The sequence below is a fragment of the Pelecanus crispus genome, chromosome 6 (assembly GCF_030463565.1).
Source record: "Pelecanus crispus isolate bPelCri1 chromosome 6, bPelCri1.pri, whole genome shotgun sequence".
NCBI classification, from domain to species: Eukaryota; Metazoa; Chordata; class Aves; order Pelecaniformes; family Pelecanidae; genus Pelecanus; species Pelecanus crispus.
Window position 1 is genome coordinate 71,983,417 of NC_134648.1, and position 21,449 is coordinate 72,004,865.

General features: G+C 45.8%; 2 protein-coding genes across 3 annotated transcripts; one reads left to right on the top strand and one right to left on the bottom strand.

The window, feature by feature from the left end:
• Positions 1-1,264: 1,264 nt before the first annotated feature.
• Positions 1,265-5,313, bottom strand: DMAC2L (distal membrane arm assembly component 2 like). The gene is made up of 4 exons (XM_075712835.1): positions 5,213-5,313; positions 3,887-4,095; positions 2,876-3,047; positions 1,265-1,648 (listed from the first exon to the last, which is right to left on the bottom strand). The coding sequence occupies exons 1-4, from the start codon at positions 5,311-5,313 to the stop codon at positions 1,534-1,536; spliced, it is 597 nt and encodes a 198-aa protein (XP_075568950.1). The 3' UTR covers positions 1,265-1,533.
• Positions 5,314-5,664: 351 nt separating this feature from the next.
• Positions 5,665-20,956, top strand: L2HGDH (L-2-hydroxyglutarate dehydrogenase). Of its 2 annotated transcripts, XM_075712593.1 has the most exons (10): positions 5,665-5,744; positions 5,959-6,074; positions 8,233-8,384; positions 11,538-11,669; positions 13,924-14,086; positions 14,611-14,645; positions 16,194-16,361; positions 18,233-18,390; positions 19,627-19,758; positions 20,730-20,956. In XM_075712593.1, exons 1-10 carry the CDS (start codon positions 5,665-5,667, stop codon positions 20,923-20,925), a joined length of 1,332 nt encoding a protein of 443 aa, XP_075568708.1. In that variant the 3' UTR covers positions 20,926-20,956. The 2 variants fall into 2 exon arrangements, with proteins under 2 accessions (XP_075568708.1, XP_075568709.1); XM_075712594.1 differs by lacking the exons at positions 5,665-5,744; positions 5,959-6,074; positions 8,233-8,384 and adding an exon at positions 10,736-10,755.
• Positions 20,957-21,449: the final 493 nt, after the last annotated feature.

Below are 21,449 nucleotides of genomic sequence, written 5' to 3' on the forward strand. Positions count from 1 at the left end.
GAAATTGTTTTGATCAAAAATAATTCCTGAATTATAATTTATAACATTGGCCAGACACAGGCAGGAATTCTACCTAAGCACATGTATTAGAATGATTCGTGGGCTTTGTGTAATCTCAGGATGTAATGTTGTGTTGAGTCTGAATAAAAGAAACGTAGCTTGTTTTTCCAACTTATTGCATGTGTTTTACCCTATGAGGTTTTACTACTGAGCAAGGAACATCCTCTTTCTACTTGAAACCTAGAGCAAAAATGAGTTCTTTTCCCAGTACTGTTCTGTGTTCAACAATAGTAAAAGCAATTTCAATGGGACAGATGCCATATCCTCACCGAGTGTGCCCGTCTACCTTTTATTTCACATTATAAATTAATATATTTTGATCTCATTGTGTACGTTGTGTCCTTAGGTAGTTTTGGTTACACTCAGAAAGCTTTGGTGCTCCGGTATTTTCTGTACGGACATTCGACCCTCTAATCCCGTAGGTGCGCAAGGTACCGCGGCACCCGCGCGCCGTCTGCGAGCAGCCAGCTCCTGGACGCAGCCATGGGCAGTGCAGGCTGGAGGGAGCTTCACTCCTGGACACTGTTCCTGCCCGCTCTGAGCCAGGAGATACCACAAAGAATCCGCCCCACGATGCAGCTAGTGCAAAATGTTATCCTGTCCGCTGACAAGGGGACGGCGAGGGATAAAAAAGATACTCTCAGTTAAGCAGAGGTAGCCACGTCTGAGACGTCACTATGAAGTCTGCTTTATTGGAGTCATTGCCTACCACCTTTCTCTCCACCAAAACTAGGGATTTGATGAAAAATGCTGTATTCTTCCTGAGGATGAATCATTCTCTTATTTAGCAGGAGTGAGATGGACGCGACTGAAGAGGTGCACAGAACAAATTTAGTCCGTGTCAGCATACGGCAAAAATGTGGGCAAGGGCATATCCAAGAGCCCCTGCTTCTCCACAAATACAGCAATGTTCAGCTCCTCAGCTTGGTGTTTCTCAGCAGGTCAGGCTGCCTGTCTGTAGATCCCTCCACTTAAAACAAACACCGGCTACGCAAGTCAAAGCGTGCAGAACAGAAAAAAGGCCCGTAAGCTATTTTATTAAATTGGCACCCGCTGACCGGGCGAGATTCTCAGAGCAAACAGCTCTCATTCCCACGGCATCAGCAACGTGCAATAAAAGCGTACGGCGCTGCTGTTTCACAACACCGGCTTTCTTCCCACTGTCGTTTTGCACAAGAATTTCTGTGCAGTAAAATATCTGAAAACTTCTAATTGATGTATTAACAGCTTCCTACAAAAACAGGAAAAAAATGACTGGGCACAGAAGCTTGCCTTCACTGTTGTCGACTCACCATATAGTTTAAGCTTAATAAAACTGAATTGCCTAACAGATTGCACACAGCTTTTAAGGCTGGATTGGAAGATCTGGGCTTATTTCCATACCTGGAAATACAGTAGCGTCTACAACTTAATTTATGCAACATATGATAAATACTGTGAAATCGAGTACATCTCAGTTCTGGGCAATTGTGTTTATTCTAAATCCAGCTCCAGCTCCAGGTTTGGCAGCGCCTGCTGAAGGACGTGAACAGTAGTTTCTTTCTCTCTTATTCCAGGAAGGTCGCTCAGATACAAATATTCAAGGTTCCTATAAATATTTAAAAAGAAAAGTCAGCAACTGTTATTTAACTGTTGACACAGAAATGCGACAAAGGATTATTCTACCATCATTACTTTGAGTATTTTAAAAGGTAACTGGTTCTAATGGAGCTTTTTTCTGAAGTGAGTGCTTAAAGTTTTTAGCTCACAGTAAGTTCAGTCCTTCTACAGAGCTTAAAAAGAGACCCCAGGCCCCCCACGTCATGAAGCTTCGTTTATGTTAAATAGTATTTGATCATTTCAATAGCGATTTAGTACAAGTTATTTTAATGTAAATAATAGAGTACTGTAGACAGTCCTTAATAATAACCTGCTGTAGGATGAAATCCAAGTCACCACATCACCCACTTGTCGATGCCTATTAATTCCCTGTAACACTAAACAGTCCCGAGCTACTGTAAGGCCACGGTTCAGCAAAGCTCCTACGGCTGCGCTTCCGAGGCGCACGGGATCCAGCCCATACTGCTAGCCGTGCCCGAGCGCTAGAAAACACAGCTCTGCCCCGAGACCGTTCCGGCGCCAGAGAGCACGAGATAAACCGAGTGATGGGAAGCAGCGAGAGGTGTAGGAAGACAATAAAAGTTACAGGACAGTGTCAAAGCCTGCCCTGAAAAGCAACTGTAGCAGCGGGGTCAGGAGCAGAAACCAAGGCGATCGTCTGTTCCTTATTCTCAAGGAAAAGCCACCTCGTGCGCCAACGCGGAAAGGAGCTGCACACATTCACTGCTCTCGCGAAGGTGGTGCGCGGGCAGAGAGCATGCGTCCCGCTCTAATTTGCGCAGCGGTCAACGCTGCCTAAGTTACTCCAAGAGGAAAGGGGAGATGCCGCGCTCGGCTGAAGGCGGAAGCGCAGCTATGGATTCAGGCGCTGCAGCAGATGACTCCGGCTATCTCAGCTCCAGGCCTCGGTGCGACACAGCTCCCCAACACCAGCCTTGAAGGGCTGATTAATACGTGTACGTTAGTCCCCATGTCTCTCCAGAGCTATCCACGACACTGTCTTCAACCACGCTTGAAGAAACATTTCCTGCAGCGGCAGTGCCATCCCTCCCAGGCAGTCACTCGGGTCAGTCCCCAACCCCAGCCATCCCACAGCCCCCCCAACGTCTGAAACAGCCCAGACACATTCCGACTTTAGCCCTTCGCTCAACACAATCCCAAAACCGCGGGGCGGGTAACAGCTAGGGGAGCAAGAAGACCTGAGCAGCTCACGTACATCAGCTTGTGAAGTGCAATGATGCCTTTATCTGTGACGTTCCCGCAGGAAATTATCTTCAGCTGGAGAAGACTCTTCTGTAGATTCTTCGTCTCGCTGAGCCTCTGCAGACACTGGTCCTGTATGTAAATACACTTCTGCAGCGTGATTTCTGTAACGTGTTCAAGACCATCTGGAAAGACCAAAATGAGTACTTGCTTCAGAATACCAGGAACAACCCGTACTCGTTCTCACTCACCAATTTAGTAACTGCCTCCAACATGCTCCTCTATGCAGTGAGGCCATAATGCACAAGGAAGCTCCAAAGTCCCTTTATGGGACTTCAAATAGACGAAAACCTCAGGGTTTGTATCCTTTTGGTAAGATCCTAAGAGCTTTGACACGGGCAAGTAACAAAAAAAGCTCTACAAGTTTGGGAGATAAACCATGACTCTGAATTAGGAATGTACTAATGCAGGAAGTTTCAGGTCCCCTGCCAATAAAAAAATAAAATGGTCTGCTCCCCGTTTTGATTTTTGTTATTCAAAGGAGACCTGAAACAATCTCTTTTTCATTTTGTAAGGAACTGAGAACTTGCTGCTTTTTTTTTGTCTTTGAAGACATCATAAATGCCTGGAGAACAAGCAGTATTATGACTTCACAGGCACCAAGAACGTCACTTGGTTTAAAAGGAAAAGAAGATTTACAGTAGTGCTTTTTGCTACCAGCTACTTAACTATGAACTCAATGAAACAGCAAATCTCTGTGGCAGTTCCTTAGTGCTACTGTCACTTCAGGTAAGGGCTGATGAAGTTCCCAATCTCCTTCTACTTCGTACCACACCTCCAGCAAAATCTTAGGAACTGCTGAATATTGGTAGAGCCATTTTAAGGAAAAAAGAAAAAAAAAAAAGACAAAGAACAAACGATTTCAAAAGAGTTCTCTGTATCTTACTAAGGAACAAGAAAATGAATGCAACTGAAAGAACTAAGCCCATTCAGTATAATCTCTGCACAGCTGCGTCTGCTTTACCCAGATAGTCAAATCCTCTGTACATGATGCAGGAGTCAGTGGCATTAATTGCTTCTATCTTGTATTTCCCCAAGGGCCCCGTTGGGAGACCGTTGTAGTCCTGCTGCCACTTCTGATAGCCTTGATAGCGTACCAGGGCGCCGCATCGCAACAGCCACTCTGAGGCTGCCCTGTCAGGGCCGACGGCTTGTATGCGTTCGTAGTCCACTCTGCCAAGACAGAAAGAACATTCACATGGCTTCTACGATGTGGCAGATTAATTGTCTTTACGATTAATTGTCTTTACGACAATAATACTGCATGGCAAATATTTGGGTATGTGCATGGCAAGATGCCAGAAAAGCAAGAGTATGATTTGCTGGAAGTGGTTTCTGCAGAATTATTTGGATTGTGCTGGTTCTTAATCAGTCTGGCATAAGTTTTTTTAAAACTTGTTTTAAATGGCAGTTACTTTTGGTAAAAAAAGAAAGAATACAAATGCAACTTGACTTGGCATGTGTTAACCCTTCAGATTGATTGTTTCCTTCCATGTCTGTAAGGAGAGATAAAAAACGCCTTCCTCTACCCAGACTAAGGCTTTCCAACAATTGCAAATTTGTCCCCCAAACATATTTTGATTATATAAAAACTGAACATTGCCAGTCATATGCATGCCATTCCTGCAACCGCCTTCTCAACAATTACAGTATTGCAGACACCCTCCAGCAATTAGGTAAAATCCCTGGATCCATTCAGTTAAAGGATATCTTAGCCTGGTGAGCAATGCTGAGGACAGAAGCAGAGACCTGGAAGAGAATCCTGTCTGGTCGAGCTTCCCACCCCGTTAGAGCCATCAGCCACGCCATGCAACCCTTGCCACGAACTAAAAGACGTAAGGCAAAGCTATTAGCTGCTGGCAAAAGTTACGGGCAGAGGAAGTTTCATCGAGAAAGGCTTTATCTTTCTAAAAGTAACTGTGAAAGCCTCGTGCGGCTCAATCACGCTGTAAACGATGGGTTGGTTAGATGCTTTTCTGAGCAAGTAAAGGGCACGGCTGTGGTACCGGTTTCAACGCAGGCGGGGGTCAAAGGCAGATGGGCGTCGAGGGAGAGGGTCCAAGCAAAGCACGCGCCTTCCCCTGGAAGGCCATGGCTTTGTGGCTGGAGACCGGCGAGGCACGACCCCTGCCAAGCAGCCACACGCAATCTGGGGGAGGAGGAGAGCACTGGTAACAGAAAATGTTCTCTCCAGGCCCGGGACCTCCCGCTCCCCGCTTCCAAACCGCGCGCTGCCAGAAGCGTTGCGGGCGGGCCCCGTTAATGGCGCTGGGCACGCCGCCGCGCTTACTTGTTGAACACGGCGTTCAGCCAGCCCCAGAAGCGCCTGCAGGTGCCCGGCGGCAGCTTGCGGAGGCTGCGCGCCGGCTGCGCGGCTTCTCCCAACAGCATCGTGTTCTTGAGCAAAAGGAGAGAGGGCAAACGGAGATGTTATTTGGAGCGGCAGCGCCCGAAGCTGCAGGCCGGGCGGCCCGTACCCGCCTTCCCCTCAAGGCCCGGCCCCGTCAGCGCAGCAGCGACGACGGCTGCAGGGGAAGCTGAGGGGAGGCTCCGCCGCCGCCTCAGGGCTCGCCCCGCCGCCGCTCCCCCGGGATCCCCGCCCGCCGGGCTGGCTCCCAGCCGCCAAGCAGGCGAAGCGTACGCGGAGGCCGCTCCGAGCCGCTCGGAGCCGGCCCGGCCCTCCCCCGGCCGCCCCTGGCCGCGGAGGCGGGGCGCGGCGCGGTGTCTGTCACCGCCCCTAAGATGGCGGCGGCGGCGCTGCGGCGGCAGCGGGCGGGCGGCGGGGCCGCGGGGCTGTGGCGGGCCCAGCGCCGCCAGCGCAGGTGAGGCCGCGGGGCGGGAGCGGCGGCCGGCCCTGCCTCGGCCCCGCCGCCTCCGCCCCGCCGCGGCCCCCTCGGCCCTTCCCGCACGGCGCGGGGCCGTCGCCGTCCCCTCAGGGTCGGGGCGGGAGGCGGGGTGTCCCCCCCCGGGCGGGCAGACGCGTCCCGGGCGAGGAGGCTGCGGGGTGAGCTGACGGCCCGTTCTGTCTCCGTGCAGCACTTTCGACGTGGCGGTGGTGGGCGCGGGAATCGTGGGGCTGGCCTCCGCCCGGGAGCTCGTCCGGCGGCACCCCTCGCTCGCCTTCGCCGTGCTGGAGAAGGAGAAGGAGCTCGGTACGGTGCCGCTGTGTCTTCCTCAGCCCTGTGTTTGGGGTTACCCGGTGTCGGTCTGGCAGAAGTCTTGGAACGGGCTGCCCAGAGAGGTGGGGGAGTCCCCATCCCTGGGGGGGTTCAAAAAACGGGCAGAGGTGGCACTTTGGGCCATGGTTTAGTGGGCATGGGGGCGTTGGGTTGATGGTTGGGCTGATGATCTCAGAGATCCTTTCCAACCTTAGTGATTCCTGGTTTTACTTTCATTAAAAAACAATCCAGCCAGCAAGCCAGGAAACATGAAATTAATTATTCCTCTCCCCTTAATTGGTTTAGTGGTGGGCTTAGCAGTGTTAGGTTAATGGTTGGGCTGGATGATCTTAAAGGTCTTTTCCAACCTAAACCATTCTGTGATTCTTTCTTGAAGCACACACTCGCCAAAGCCTCAGCATCTCATGAACATCCATGTGAAGGGAAGCTCTGCTTTTGGGTGGGCGAGCAGCTGTGGAGGAGCATCAGCCCTCGCCACTGAGGCGGGTGATGGATTCCCCCCGCCCCAGGAAGAGCATTTTCATTTCCAGGCACCGCTGGCTTTTTCCCTGATGGGGGATTCCTTCCTCCCTTCACCGAGGGACATGTCCTTCAGTGGAGAAGCAGAGCTGTCATCAGCCTGTGCTTCGCTGCTGGGACTTCAAGTTAGGACTTAAGCTAAGAAAGACTGAACGTTGTCGCTTCATTGTTTGAAAGCGGCAGGTCTTGCTGGCGTGGGGCTCCAGCAGCAGCAGGGATTTCAGGGAAAAGGACGAGGAGGGTGAATGAGTCGAGTCAGGAGCAGTGCAGGTTGCAAAGGGACAAGGGCCCGTCTGGTTTAGAGCAGGAGGCAGAGAGGATGAGCCGAGAAATGGTGCCAGGATGGCTTTTTGGTGGGGCGTGAGGAAGAGAGCAAACAGCAAACGGTGACGGTGAGCAGAGAGGGAAGGCTGGGAAATAAAGCTGCTTATAAATGTCTGGGCAAAGCCTACACCTGTCTGTTGACTGCCAGAACTGTAAACCACAGTTGTTTGCCCTGTGTTTCTGCATATCCCTTATGCTGTGCAAGGTGCTGTCGTTTGCACGGCAGGTCGAAGGTAAAGAACTAACACGGAGATAACTGGGAAGATACCACTAGTTACTGACCTGGCGTTAGCCAGAGTAAAATGTGACAATCTTGAGGCACTCTGCACCTGGCCGTCTGTCCTGGCTTTGAAATAAGAAAGAAGGAGTCCTCTTGCTTCACTGAAAGCTTTTCTGGCTCACTCAGGTGCGAGCACAGGTTCGTCGTAAGCAGTCTTTTCACACCAAGTGCTTCTGCAGATACCCGGTCACTCAGGGTAGGCAGGAGCAACCCCAAGGGATCACGTCGGTGTCTAACTCAGAGTAAGACCTGTGCGCTCCATCAGCCAGGCATCTCACTGCTCCTGAGATGTTCCATGTATGATACGAAGTGGCTTTTTATCCCCAAGATGGGACAAACGATTCTATGATTCTTCTATGATTCTATACATCGAGTCCTTAACAGTTGTGTGAGTGCGAAGCAGGAATGACCTTGGGGAGTCAATATGTTAAGAGGGAGAGCCTTCCCAAATTACTTCAATAAAAATGTTAATGATATTTTTCACCTCTATCTCACTTAGTTACAAAGAGGAAATAGCAACCTAATCCAGTTCACAAATACTTGAAAAGCCTACCAGGCCTGCCAGCATGTCCAAAGAAATGGAGGATTGCACAGACATTGTGTTAGATGAGGCCCTTAAGGATGCCTTTCATTTTAAAAATTGAATTTCTTACAATTAATTCTAACATGTAGAAAATTTTGATTGATTGGCCTGCAGTGGTAGCTCTTGGAGGAAAAACTTGTGATTTTTTTTTTTCCTTCTTTTTTTCTTTCCCCTGTTGATTCATCGCATTGCAAGCTGTGCTGGTTTATTATTAACTAGGTCTCGCTGTGTCAGTATTTTTCTAACCTTGTGACACCACAGGAGGAGTTGTGTTTGCTGTGCAGTTACCTTATTTGAGCATCTCTTGTAACGCTGATTTAGGGCAGTACTTCAAATTGTTCACTCTTCTGACAGCTGAAGTAATTAAGGTATGAACCAATCATTGGGAACACGTATTTTAATAACGTATTTTTCTTTCTATTTAGCTCATCACCAGAGTGGACATAACAGTGGTGTGATTCACAGTGGAATTTACTACACACCCGGATCTCTGAAAGCTAGGCTGTGCGTGCAGGGTGCAGCCCTCTGCTACGAGTACTGTGACCAGAAGGGAATACCATATAAACAGTGTGGGAAGGTACAGGACCTGCTGCGTGTTCTTACTTTACCTTTGGAAACTGAGAGTGTATAACATATGTTACAGTGTATAGCATGGGCCTGGTTGTGGTCTTTCTCCCAAGAGATGAGTTTCCACAACACTTACTACCTTCAGGAGGAATGTGCCTTTTTGTTTTCTTCTTTCCAGCAACTCAAATCAGTTCCTTTTCTGGGCCTAAATAATAATTCTCCTTATCTGGGGGCTGAGCTGAAATAGCACAGGTAAGGGTGGAAGCCAGGCGCCGTGGAGGGGCACCTGTGTAGAGCCACTGGCTCCAGGGAACACAAAGGCTCTCGGTACGTGCACGCCACGCTTTTTGGCATATGTCGTGGTTTAGCCCCAGCCAGCGACGGAGCACCAGGCAGCCGCTCGCTCACTGCCCCTGCCCCGCTGGGATGGGGGAGAGAATCGGAGGAATAAGAGTGAGAAACACTCCTGGGCTGAGATAAGAACAGTTTAATAATTGAAATAAAGTAAAATAGTAGTAGTAATAATAACCATATAATAATAACAGTAATAATAACATACAGAGCAAGTGATGCACAATGCAATTGCTCAACACCCGCTGACCGATGCCCAGCCAGTTCCCAGCAGCGATCGCTGCTCCCCGGCCAACCCCCCCCAGTTTCTATACTGCCCATGACGCCGTATGGTATGGAATGGCCCTTGGGGCAGTTGGGATCAACTGTTCTGGCTGTGCCCCCTCCCAGCTTCTTGTGCCCCTGGCAGAGCAGGGGAAGCTGAAAAGCCCTTGACTGGCATAAGCAGTACTGAGCAACAACTAAACATCAGTGTGTTATCAGCATTCTTCTCATCCTAAATCCAAAACACAGCACTGTGCCTGCTACTAGGAAGAAAATTAACCCTATCCCAGCTGCAACCAGGACAGCATATCAGGCTCTGAAAAGACACAGTGACTTGAAAACAGCTCCAGATGTGACCCAGCTACATGTATTTATGCCACGTTACATCCAGCTAACGCAACCTGAAATTCTGAGGACAGAAGACTGATTCAGCTTGGGGTCTGCCCAAACCTATATCCTGTTTCTGGAAGTGTCTCTAAACAGAGACCCAGGAAGGAATGAGAACTGGACAAGCAACTTATTAATTCTCCCAGCTTCCACTATTTTCAGCTCAGGTTATTTTCTGAGCCTGGTCTGTTTTGTCTGTAGTGACTCTCAATGGATTTCTCTTAAAAGTGTTTTTCAATTAAAAGCTTTTGCATCAGAGCATATTTTGATGAGCAGTTCCAGAGATCAACAACCCGCTGTGTGAAGTTACATCATTATGATTTTGAAACTGGCTCCTACAAGCTTCATCTGATGGCCTCTAGCCCTTGTGTGGGAAGAGGTGGTGAACAGTTGATCTGTGCTCACACTCTCCAAGTTGCACAAAATTTTATAGCCCCTCTTCCCCCAAAGTCGTCCCTTCCAGCTGGTGAGTCTCAGTCTGCTCGGTCATTCCTCTTAGAGAAGCTTTTTCCTGGTTCTCTCTACCCTGTCTTTGTTCTCTCAACCATTTCTAGTTTAATGCATCTTTGATACAGGATGAGGGACCCAACTGCGGACAGCATTCAAGGTGTGGTCAGACTCTGGATTTTTGCAGTGAAATAGTAAAATTCTCTGTATTATCCTGTATCCTCTTCCTAGTTGTTCCTAACATTCAATTTAGGGCTTTTCGGCTGTCACTGGACATTGAGCTGATGTTTCCATAGGATTGTCTATCCTAACCCCAAGATCTTGGTCCTGAGTGATAACTTTGAACGAGGATTCCATCGTTTTGTACGTGAGGCTAAGACTGCTTTTTCTGTGATCATCGTTTCACATGTATCTGCATTGAAGTTCATCTGCCGTTTCGTTAGCCCCTCGTTCACCTCGGAAGGTCCCTCTGCAGTTCTTTACAGTCAGCTCTTGTCTGCACCACCTTGGGTCACTTCAAGCCATCATCTGACTTTCTCACCTCCCTGCCTCTTTCCAGGTTGCTCATAAATATCTTGGATACACAGGAGCCTTTCTCTTAAAAGCGCAACGCAGATCCTATCTGAAGTGACAAGCGCCGCTTCGAGGCCTCCTAGCTCAGCACCCGCTGAGAGCTGGGTGCAGATCTCTCCCGGCTCTGGGGCGCAGAGCAGAGATCGCTGGGTGAGGATTGATGGACCCTGCACCAGCGTGGATGGTCCGTGTTGATGGACGGTGCCCCAGCGCGGGTGTTTGGCCTGGCCGGGCTGTGCGCGGTGCTGTGCTCATGCTGCGCTCCCTCCGCTGCAGCGCTGGTCACAAGATGGCACTGTGGATTTGTGCAGCAATACACCTGAAATGACAAGCCTGCTCTCAACTCAGAGCCCCAAGAGGTGTGATGATGCGCTCTGTAGGAGTCAATTTGGGCTTGGGCAGGGCTAGCGCTGACCCAGCAGCATTGTTGGTCCTTTGCTGACGCTGTGAACTTCCACATCACCTTCCCCAGCAGCGTTTGTTCCAGGGAAGACAATGCTGGGGCTTTACAGCTAGTTTCACAGAAAGCAACCCCAGGCTTGGAGAACTTAGTGCCTTCTCAGTGCAAAGACGCCTGCATTGCCAGACCTGAGCTAGGCCTGGAAGTAGCATGGTCTGTGCAAACCTGGCCCAGATAACTCACAGTCTGGATAAATCTCTTGTGATAGTTGTGAGCTAACTACATGGTTAAATGAAGTGAAGCTGGTACAATTCAGTTTAGCCACCGCGTCAGAACACGTCCTTACTCTCTCATTGAGACTGTTTGAGATTTGGACGTTTTGGGTTAAGTTCAGTTTTATTTTGGAAGTGTCCCAATGGCTTTTTAAAATCATATCTTTTTTCACATTCAGATTTGTAGTCTTATTGTACTTTTAGCAAATATTGTCCATTGATAGTAACTTAAACTACAGTTTAACATTTGTTTTTCGCTCTCCTTAATATATTAGTGTTTTCTCAGTCATAATGGGTACTTACAGAATCTTGTGCAACTAATGGCACAAACCACATTTTTCCCCCCTTGAATTACAATTCACTGTTCACTCATTCGCTGTTGCTTGCTCATTAGCTTGGGCTTGATGCCAAACCTGAACTGGCTTTGTATATTTTGCTCACCGGTGTGCCTTGTTATCTTTTTCTGAAGCTAATTGTAGCCATTGAACAAGATGAAATTCCAAGACTCAAAGCTCTGTATGAAAGAGGGCTGCAGAACAACGTCCGAGGTCTGAAACTGATTGGAGCAAAAGAAATACAAGCGAAAGAACCCTTCTGCAGGGTAAGGGATTTGCTTATTTTTATTCGGCATGTAAGACCTTGGTTTCTCAGGTGATGTTATTTTTTAATTTAACATAAATATGTTTCTGGCCTTGAGGTCATTTGCATGGGTGACAAGTTCAAAAGAACCTGAAAACCCAGAAGAAATATAATTGTCAACAAAAATAAAGGCATCCATTTATTTCTGGAACTTTTTCACTCAGCCCAATCCTTCATGGACTTTGACTGGTTTAGTGGTGGACTTGGTAATGTTAGGTTAATGGTTGGACTGGATGATCTTAAAGGTCTTTTCCAACCTAAACCATTCTATGATTCTGTGATTCGTATGCATTTGCCATTACCTACACATCAGACCAGGACTAACACAACGTAAGGTGATCCTGCAGAACACTTACTTTCACCTCAGGTTTCTCCTGCTCACCCGTAGTCGTTCTCCTGCTCGTCAGTTCATAGTTCATCAATTCTCCATGTGCTGAAGTCATAAAGAGCTGCTGCTGCACTAATTGCAAATGATGTGCTGGCTGTTTCGTAAGGGCCAGCATTCACAAATGAGAGGGCAGCTGATCCATTTCACTTGCAGCCTACGAAAGGAATCAGAATTATTTGAGTCAAAGTAGGAGACTCCATAGTCCCCTAGTCCCCGTGCAGGACTGAATTTATAGGCAAATGGACAGAGCCTACAAGTTGTTCAGACTTCATCCTTTTCCCAGCTTTACGCAGAGGTGTCCTCCCTGATGTATATGCTCAGGAACAAAAGAAAACAGTTCTCCCACCAATGACAATGAGTGATTATTTTTTTAATCTTTAATTTTTTTCCCCTTCTCCTTGCAGGTGCTTACTTGTGTGTTTTTATGGTTGATGGGCAGATTTTCCTTTGCCCAGGTTAGAGCTGCTATATCTGAGTTTATGCTGAGATGATTCTGCTCCTTCCCAGTAAAATTATTTAACTTACAGTAAAGCTTGATAGTGCAGCAATGAAAATTCCTTCCCATCTGTAAGTGCGGATTTGGATCGAGCCGGTTTCAATCCAGTTGCTTCCTACACATGTGATTGTTAGGTAGCACTGTGTTAATTTTCACAGCAGGAGAAATGTGAGTAGTTTATGGAATACGGGTTTGTTGTTGTTTAGTGTATCTTTGATTGAGAGGAAAATCTGGATATAAATTCCCCATGCTGCTTCATCTGGCAGCTTGCTGTTGGTGTAGCTGTGTGACTGATTGCTTATGAGCAGTTGTAGGTACAGACAAAAATTTTCCAGAGAGGAATCTTTTTTATCTTTTTTTTTTTTGTAAACATTTTGTATCCGCTCCTTAAAACATTCTTTGTGTGTTCAAGATCGAGCTGAACTTCAGCAGATGAGTAGATTCAGATGGGTCTTCTTTCATTTGCTTTTGTTTCCTGAGCTGAGTCCTTTCCTTGTAAGCAAAGGGAACTTGAATGGTGTTACAAAACACTGTATATCAAGTGGAGAGGGAGGTTTTGTGTAAGATACAGCTTTACCAACTGTTCCGGTTGCCTTGGGCATGTAAATGGCCCCTGCTATTGTAGTATCTGAGTGGCTGACAGTCTTTTGCTGTAGTGGCACTTGCAGCATCTCTCTGAGATAAAGCAGTACTACTCTCCTTATTTTATAGCCGGAACGAGGAAAATATTGTGATGCCATCTAGCATGATAAAAATTATGTGAGAAACTGAGCCTTTTTGATATAGAGATAGTAGAATGTCTCTGAGAAACACTAAAAATTCTGGCTATGCACTAGACTTGAACTTTGCTTTCTGCTGGGACAAGTATAGGCTGTTGTCTGATTCAGAAGAGACTTTTCTCTCTGATGTGCAATGCAGTGAGTGTTGAGGTGATCTCTTTTAGCTTCGCAGGAAGCATTGGCAACAGCCATGCGTCAGGTCGAGCCCCCAAGTGACCATGTGAAGGTGGAATTGCATAGTGCATGGTGAAAAATAAGAACAGATCTGCTGAAGCCAAGGTTAGGTAACCTGTTTCATCATTAAGCGCTCTGTCGCGAAGACTTGTTTATGCTGTAGTTACACGATCACTTAAGTAGCTTTCGCCATATTAGTTGTCAGTGAACACGAATGCTGGAGCTGGCACGTGGAGAGACTAGGAACAAGCAGCCAGGGATGGGGAGACGGCGGTACTCCCTCCCTAGAATGCACGTTGTTCCAGGTGAAATATTCACTGTGTCGAAGACCAAAGTCCACAGAAAGCCTTCACTGTCCTGTATCTTAATATTGTTCCAGGGTCTGATGGCCCTTGATTCTCCGTATACCGGCATTGTGAATTATAAACAAGTGGCCCAGTCCTATGCTGAAGACTTCCAGGAAGCAGGTGGGACGATCTTGACTGATTTTGAAGTTACAGACATGGAGATGGCTAAAGAAAGTTCTTCAGAAAGTGAAGATGGTAAGGCAGGTTTTTTTCCCTCCATTTACTACAGTCCTGCCAAAGATTTTGTTCAGAACACATTTGCTTTAACTGAAATCACGTTTCTGAACCTTTCTGTCTCATAGGGAAGATACAAAAGGCAAAATAATGTTAGGCTATCGAGCAGGCTCACTTTTTTTTCTCAGCTGAAACATTTAACGCTGGTGGAAGAAAATGACAGTAAAAGAGAGGAAGTAGGTTGTTCTCTCCTATTAAAATCAGACTGAGCTGAATATTGCCCGTGTATTCTTCCGATAGTGATTTTTGTTTACCCTGGAAGGCAGGTTGGATCAGTGCTGGTGCACATATGGAAGAATAAAAAACCAAACCCTATCAATTCATACATACAGTTATGTCCAGCAATATCAGTTATGATAACGGTGGTTGCTCCGTAGCTTGCAGATCTTCCAGTGGAAGAACCCTTAATCATGACAAGTTGTTTGTTCAGTCAGTTTTCTGTTACATATTCTATTAATTACTTCTGTTGTCTAATTCTGTTACAGGACTGAAATACCCAGTCGTCGTTAGGAACTCAAAGGTAAGAACTAAGTTGAATATTTAACTGCTTAATAGGAAGCTATTTCTGCTTTTCTTAAGAATTTTTGTTGAGTCCTGGTGGATTAATCAGCTTTCTAAAAAAAAGAAAAAGTTAAAAAGCTGCTGTTCAGTAACACGATCACTGTCTTCTAGGACTGCTTTTATAAAACAACTGCAATCAATTCTTAACAAAGCATATGAGCATGTTCAGATTTCACTGTGTACTGGGAATAATATTGAAAGTATAACTTTCTCTTTCTGCTGCCTGACTTATGTCTGACTGTTTATGTCCCTTATCTTCTTTATTGGCACATTCTTATGCTCGTTGTTTCCAAGGACTCCTTTTACGACATTCGTTTGGTGAGAAACACCTATTTTCATGTTTGCTTTTGGCCTTTGGCATCTATAAAAATGATAAGGAGGCATTTAGAATCATTTTATCATCAGAAAGCCACAAGCTTATTTAGTAAAACAGGTGCAAGTCCCTTAATGCTGCACAGGAAATGTAGTTGTAGCCTTTTCACCTGCAGGAGAGATCATCTGGACTCTTCTTGGGGGGGGGGGGGGAGGGGGAGGACAAATAAACAAAAAAACCCAACTTCACTCCCCCCCAATAGTTTTTAAAGTTAGTGCTGCTGTTTTCTTGTTCTGTTTCTGCTCTTTCATTAAAAAGTAGCTTCCAAAATCTGTTGGAGTCTCTCACCAAATACTGATTTTTTTAAAAATTATTATTTTTATGGAAACATTTTTAGTTGAAGAAAAACCCCATCGTATTTGGAAACAAATACTGTGAGCTAGCTAGCTAGATAATAGTTTGTGATTTTATTTATTTAGATGGTACAATGTTTAGATATTTAACACTTCTCTATAACCATGTGCTATGAACTTGCATAGCTTTCTGGATAAACTACCCTTCAGCGGCAAGAGCGCTCCCAGTGCGGTGCGTGGGGTGGAATCTGTGAACAGCCTTATTTAACCACATGTGTCGCGGTTGCTTAGCTACCCCAGCTATCACGCACCCTCTGGCAACGCACACCCGGCCGGGAGCTGCCGGCTAGCCTGGCATCAGGGCTTTGTAGGATGCAGAGATGAGGAACGCCAGCGGGAGACGCTTGGTTTGCTGGAGGAGCAGAGTCTTTGATGCTGGTGCATTGGGTGTCTGCCCTGTGCGCTACGGTGCTTGTGTAAGGCACGAGGCCCTGCGTTCTGGGAATTGAGCCTGAAAGTAGTCTGAGAATTGACATCGTGTTTCTTTTTTTATTCTGGTTTTTTTCTTCCCCTCCCCACCATCTTTCTATAAAGATTCTTCCAGTCCTACCTACCCAGTGAATTGCCATTTTAGGATAGTTCCCCTCCAGGGAATAAAGGAGAATATTATAAAGAATTAAATTAAACAATTAAATGTTTCTGCCTCCTCTTGAAAATATGGTTGCATTTCTTTCTAGTCTTGACTCATTTTTTTCCGAAGCTTGTAGGTGATGGGTGGGTTTTTGGTAGGTATGTTGAATGTTTGCATGTTCTGTGTTTTGTTTTGTTTTTTTTTCCACAGGGTGAGGAAATCTACTGTCGGCACATTGTGACCTGTGCGGGACTTTACTCAGACCGCCTGTCTGAGATCAGTGGCTGCAGCCCTGAACCTCGTATCGTACCCTTCCGTGGAGATTATTTGGTGCTAAAACCAGAAAAGTGCTATATGGTTAAAGGAAATATTTACCCAGTATGTACTCTCTTGTTTGTCTTTCACAGCGTACTCTAAGAACTGCTAAAACTACAGAAATAAGGGCAGCGTTACATGGTTATTTCTGTTAGACTGCAGATAGCGATGCGCAACGTGTGGACGCAGATTCATTTGCTTTCTGACGGGACAGCTCGGTTTTGTTAATTCTTGAGGAACAGGTAGAAGTACCGTGTGGGAAATTATTGCCAGTCGGTTTTTTTGTTTGTGTTTTTGCTTTTTTAATAGGGAAAGAATGAAACATTTAGCATGATAGCCACAGGCCCACAAAAGCCTGGCTTCTTTTATTAATTACAAAATAAATCTGTAAGCAGGATTCAGAAGTCTGTGAGGGACAACAGTAACTAATTAATTACTTAGGCGTAGGGTTTAATCTTCTGTGCTAATACCCAAAGCTCGGATTTAGATATTTGCCTTCCAACCTCATCTTTGAATTAGCTTTACTTTGTATGACAGAAAATAGACATGGGAGGAAAAGGACAAGCTTTCTACGATCTAATATAGATAATTAGTGTGATGAAGAGGAGCAATTCCAGACAGAAAGTGAAGATAGCAAGCAAGGAGAGAGAATTCCTAGGGCAGCACTTTAGTTAATTCATGGGGTACGTTGAAATACTGCCTTTTGGAATAGGAACTTAGATTTGCCTGCTAAACACTGGAGCAGGTCGCCCTAGGGAAATTGTGGAACCCTGGGCATCGGATGTTTCTCTGACCTCTTCTCACCTGGGAAAGATTCAGGATCCTGTCTTGGGATGGGAGGGAGGAACTGACTGGGATGTGAGGGTATTCATGGCTGTGTCAGGATAGCTTGTACCCTCTGAAATTTTTTGTTATGGACAAATACGGTAATAAGATTAGAAAACTGCACGACTCTTAGTGGTACATTACCGGAGATGTAATGTAGTTTGTGGAGTGGCTGCACTACGCTTTGAAAGTATTAAAAGTGTATTTTAACAGGAAAGACAGTGCACTAAATACAGAAAAGGAACATATCTTGAACCAATTTTTAGTTGTAACAATCCTGGGTTTTGAGAAATACTTGCTTATTTTCAGACTATCACATGGTCACCTCTGTAGTTACCTTTTCTAAATAGCTGAAGATCTTGAAGTGCCAGCTCGTGAAGAGGTGTGCTTATTTAATACTTGTACCTGCACACAGGCAGCTTATTTCTGTTTCAGCCTTCGTACACAATTACACTGTATTCTATTTGCAAACAAAAAAGAAACTGCAGGTACTTATTATTAGCATTAAACAGCCTTGCTAACTGCATGTTGTTTTGAGCCATACAGGAATGGTGAGGTTTTGCTAATATTTTATAACTTGTTTTATTGCAGTATAATTACTACCGGCGAATAGCATTAGTGTGTCGTTGGTTTTGTTGTGGGTTGATTTATATCCTGAGAAACCGTGTATACTTTTTGTTTTCTGTTGGTTGTTTTGCTTTTACCTAAGATGCAGTCTTACTTGGCCCTGCTCTGTTCTTCAGTGTTTTTAAATTAGTTACGTGCTGTAACTGCGCAATTAACAAGCAGAAAAACCAGCGCAGGAGCCAATTGTATGGTTATGTGACTCGAATTTTGTGGTAGTGATTGGAAATAAAATGGCAAATTTACTTCTTTTTTCACTTGCTCATTTAAAAACAGTTATTTCCATTTATTGGGAGGACAACTCCTTTACTGTGTTTTGGTTTGTTTTATTCACTCTCTCACACAATAAACTGTAAATATCTGTACTTTCCTCCTTGCAAATGTTTTCCGTGTTTCCTGGACGAGTTTGTTGACTTGAGTGGTTGCATGGCTGTTTCTCTGGTCTGGTTTGTAACAGCTGTAATGACTGTTGTATCCCGCTTTAGGTTCCCAACCCTCGGTTCCCTTTTCTGGGATTTCACTTCACACCAAGAATGGACGGCAGCGTTTGGCTTGGGCCTAATGCAGTACTGGCCTTTAAGCGAGAGGGCTACAAATTGTTTGACTTCAGCACTGGAGACTTTTTAGATGCTGTAATGTACAGGTAATATCTTGTCTTTTTGTCCGCTGAACACAGTTATTTAAATGTCAGCTTGTGACTCCGTGGAAGCTAGTTCTTGTCAAAAAGCCTGCTTTTGCCAAGTTTTTGATGTGTTTAAAGACAGTTGTGCTGATAAGGGTGGACTTCTCCAAGACATTTGACTTCATGTGATCTAATATTTGAATTTTCATAAACTACCAAGACATGTCGCAGCTGGCCTGAGAATGTGGCTGCTTATCGGAAGGTACCGGTGAGCCATGTTGCTACGAGTGGAGCTCATCCAGGATTGGTTCTGGTTCAATGCAGTGTAATATTTTAATCAACCTAGACAGTGCAATTAAAATACCTGCAGAGGATGCTTGGAAGAGAGAACACAGAGTGGTCTGAATTGCCGTGTTAAACTTTATCAGATCATCAATATACATTTAAAAAATGTCCAAGCTCAAGGAAATACGTTAAAGGCCACGAATGCAGGCTGGGAAGCTGTCTTAGAAAGCATGTCAGAGGAATTGGGAATGATTGCTAAAATTGCAAACATAAATGAACAGAGTATCTGTAGAAGTCGAGAGAAATCTTGCTTCTCGATGAGGGGCTGGACAGACCATTACCAAGTGATCAATTTTAGAAATTAGACTTGAAAAAGAATGTGAAAATATTGGGGAGGATCCAAGGAGAGGCTGAACGGGTCAGGGAACTGGAAAATAGGTTTCTGGCAAACAGCTCAACTTAATGCGGTTTATTAAAGTAAAGAGTTGAAAGCATCTTGACCATTGTCTATTGATTTTTATACTGGAAGACTTGAAGAAAGCGAAGCAAGCAAAGAAAGACATAGCAAGATTCATTGACTGAAAGGGTTTTAGGAGGGTGACGATCTTTTCAGAATGATTGTGGAGAAGAGTCTCGAGTGGCATGTCTGTCTTCCCTCGTGCTTGTGGGTTTTCAGTCTCTTGCCATTTGACTGGACCAGAGAAAGATCCTGGACAGAGGAAGGACTGGAGTTCAGAGTTAATTCTCAAAGAATTAATGTAAATGCAACCCTACAGCTCTGTGAACAAGGCTTGTTGAAGCAGGGAAGGACAAACATGTATTTCTCAAGTAGAAAGCATGATCGGATTACTGATGTTGGGAATCGAAGTTTTGCCACGCAGTTGCATTTACTGCCGCCTTAGTGTTAGGTTGACATGGCGGCATTTATTATGGAAGATTTGTTCTCACTGCAGTTATTTTTTCTCTCTACAGTGGGTTATGGAAGCTTGTGCTGAGAAACTTGTCTTATGGCCTGAGTGAAATATACAGAGCGTGTTTCCTTAGCGCCCAGGTGAAGCAGCTTCAGAAGTTCATCCCCGAGGTCACAGTCAATGATGTACTCAGGTAAAGAAAACTTTTCTTGTTAGTTTTGTTAGCGGCTTGCTAAACCTCTTATTTTTAACAGTAGCGAATGTAGCATTGGCTTACTCCCTTCCTCCACCAGAGTAGGCTACCAAAGCATAGAAGCATTTAGATACTTTCTACAAGGCGGCCTTTTATTTTGTGTTGCTTGTGTATAGGCAAGCTTGATGAATATTTGTGTGACTTTCTACGCTCTCCATAGGCTGAAATTCACAGTTGTGACATATTTGCTAAAAAGAAAAAGTCTTTTTATCCTAGTGACACATTCAGTAGGCTGAACATAATCTGAGTTCACAAAGAAGGCAAAACACTAACGAAATTCAGAGGGGAAGCCAGACTGTGAGTTGCTACTGAGTGAATATTGACTTAGTTTTATCATCTCAATAAAATTGTATTCAGCTGCTTACTGTGTGAAGAGAGAAACTAATTCAAAGGAGTTTAGGAATGCTAAGGGACTGAAGAGACTTGCCAGGAAAGATGCATTTAAGTACGTGGAGGTGGGCTTAACTGTCCAGAAATTTGGAGGGAGACAATCCAGAATAAGAAAAGCTCGAGCATGGTAAAAGGGAGTTATCCAGCTCAGACGGTTTACCGTTGGCATGAAATTCACGTTTGACAAGGCTTGCTATTTCAAAACAAAGGGTTTCCTTTTTGAAAAGACAGAGCATGTTTATGTGTGGGGGGAGGAGAGTAATGTCACAACCAGGAAAGATACAGAAGATCCTCTGCTTGCCTGCCCTTGTTTTATGGTAACGACTGCGAGACATCTCCCACCCTGCCTCACAAGCGTTAAACTTCCCTGTGCTCCCCCAAAAGGCTGACTGGGCTTTGACTCCACAGTCTGCCTTCCTTACTGTTTCCCTGGGCCCCTTCCCAAGGTCAGAACAGAACTGATTTTCTGACTTCAGAAAAAACCTTTCTTACTGATGGTGAGCTCCTCCTGTATTTTGCAGGGGTCCATCTGGAGTGAGAGCTCAAGCATTGGACAGCAACGGAAATTTGGTAGATGACTTTGTATTTGACGGAGGCAGTGGAGATATTGGAAGCAGAATTCTTCATGTCAGAAATGCCCCTTCTCCTGCTGCTACCTCTTCCCTTGCCATCGCAAAAATGATTGCAGATGAAGTGAAGCGAAGATTTGAATTGTGAATGATTGACGGGTGTAGCGCGGTTTTACCCCTCTCGTATGTGTAGCAGCTTGTCAGCGTTGAATGGACTCCGCAGCCTTTAGTGACAAAGACAAAATAGGCAATGTGTTGCTTGCAGGACCAGTGCTGGAATAGCTGTGCAGTGCAAAACCAGCATTTGAAACGTTTGCCTTTGCCAGCCCACAACTTCTCAGCTTCCCGAATAAAAGGAGTTACGGTGCCTGGTAAGACCTGGTGCGGTACGGCCATCGTGAGGAAGAAGCAAAGAGCCGCAGTAAAGGTTTGTTCGCCTGAGCAGGAGCAGCCTGTGGAGGGGACGGTGCCAGGCACGACGTGAGGGTCTCCCAGGACCGGAGCGAGCAGGAGGACCCCCTGTGGTGGGGTTGCCCGCATGGACTTCCCGTGCCTCTGGTCTAAACGTTGTCGCCTCCTCGCCCTCCGGAGAGGTGGTCAGTCCTCTGAAAAGCCCCAGGCGTGGCGAGGTTCTCTGTGTGCTTGCTCTCTGACTCGGTTTCAATTGGAGTC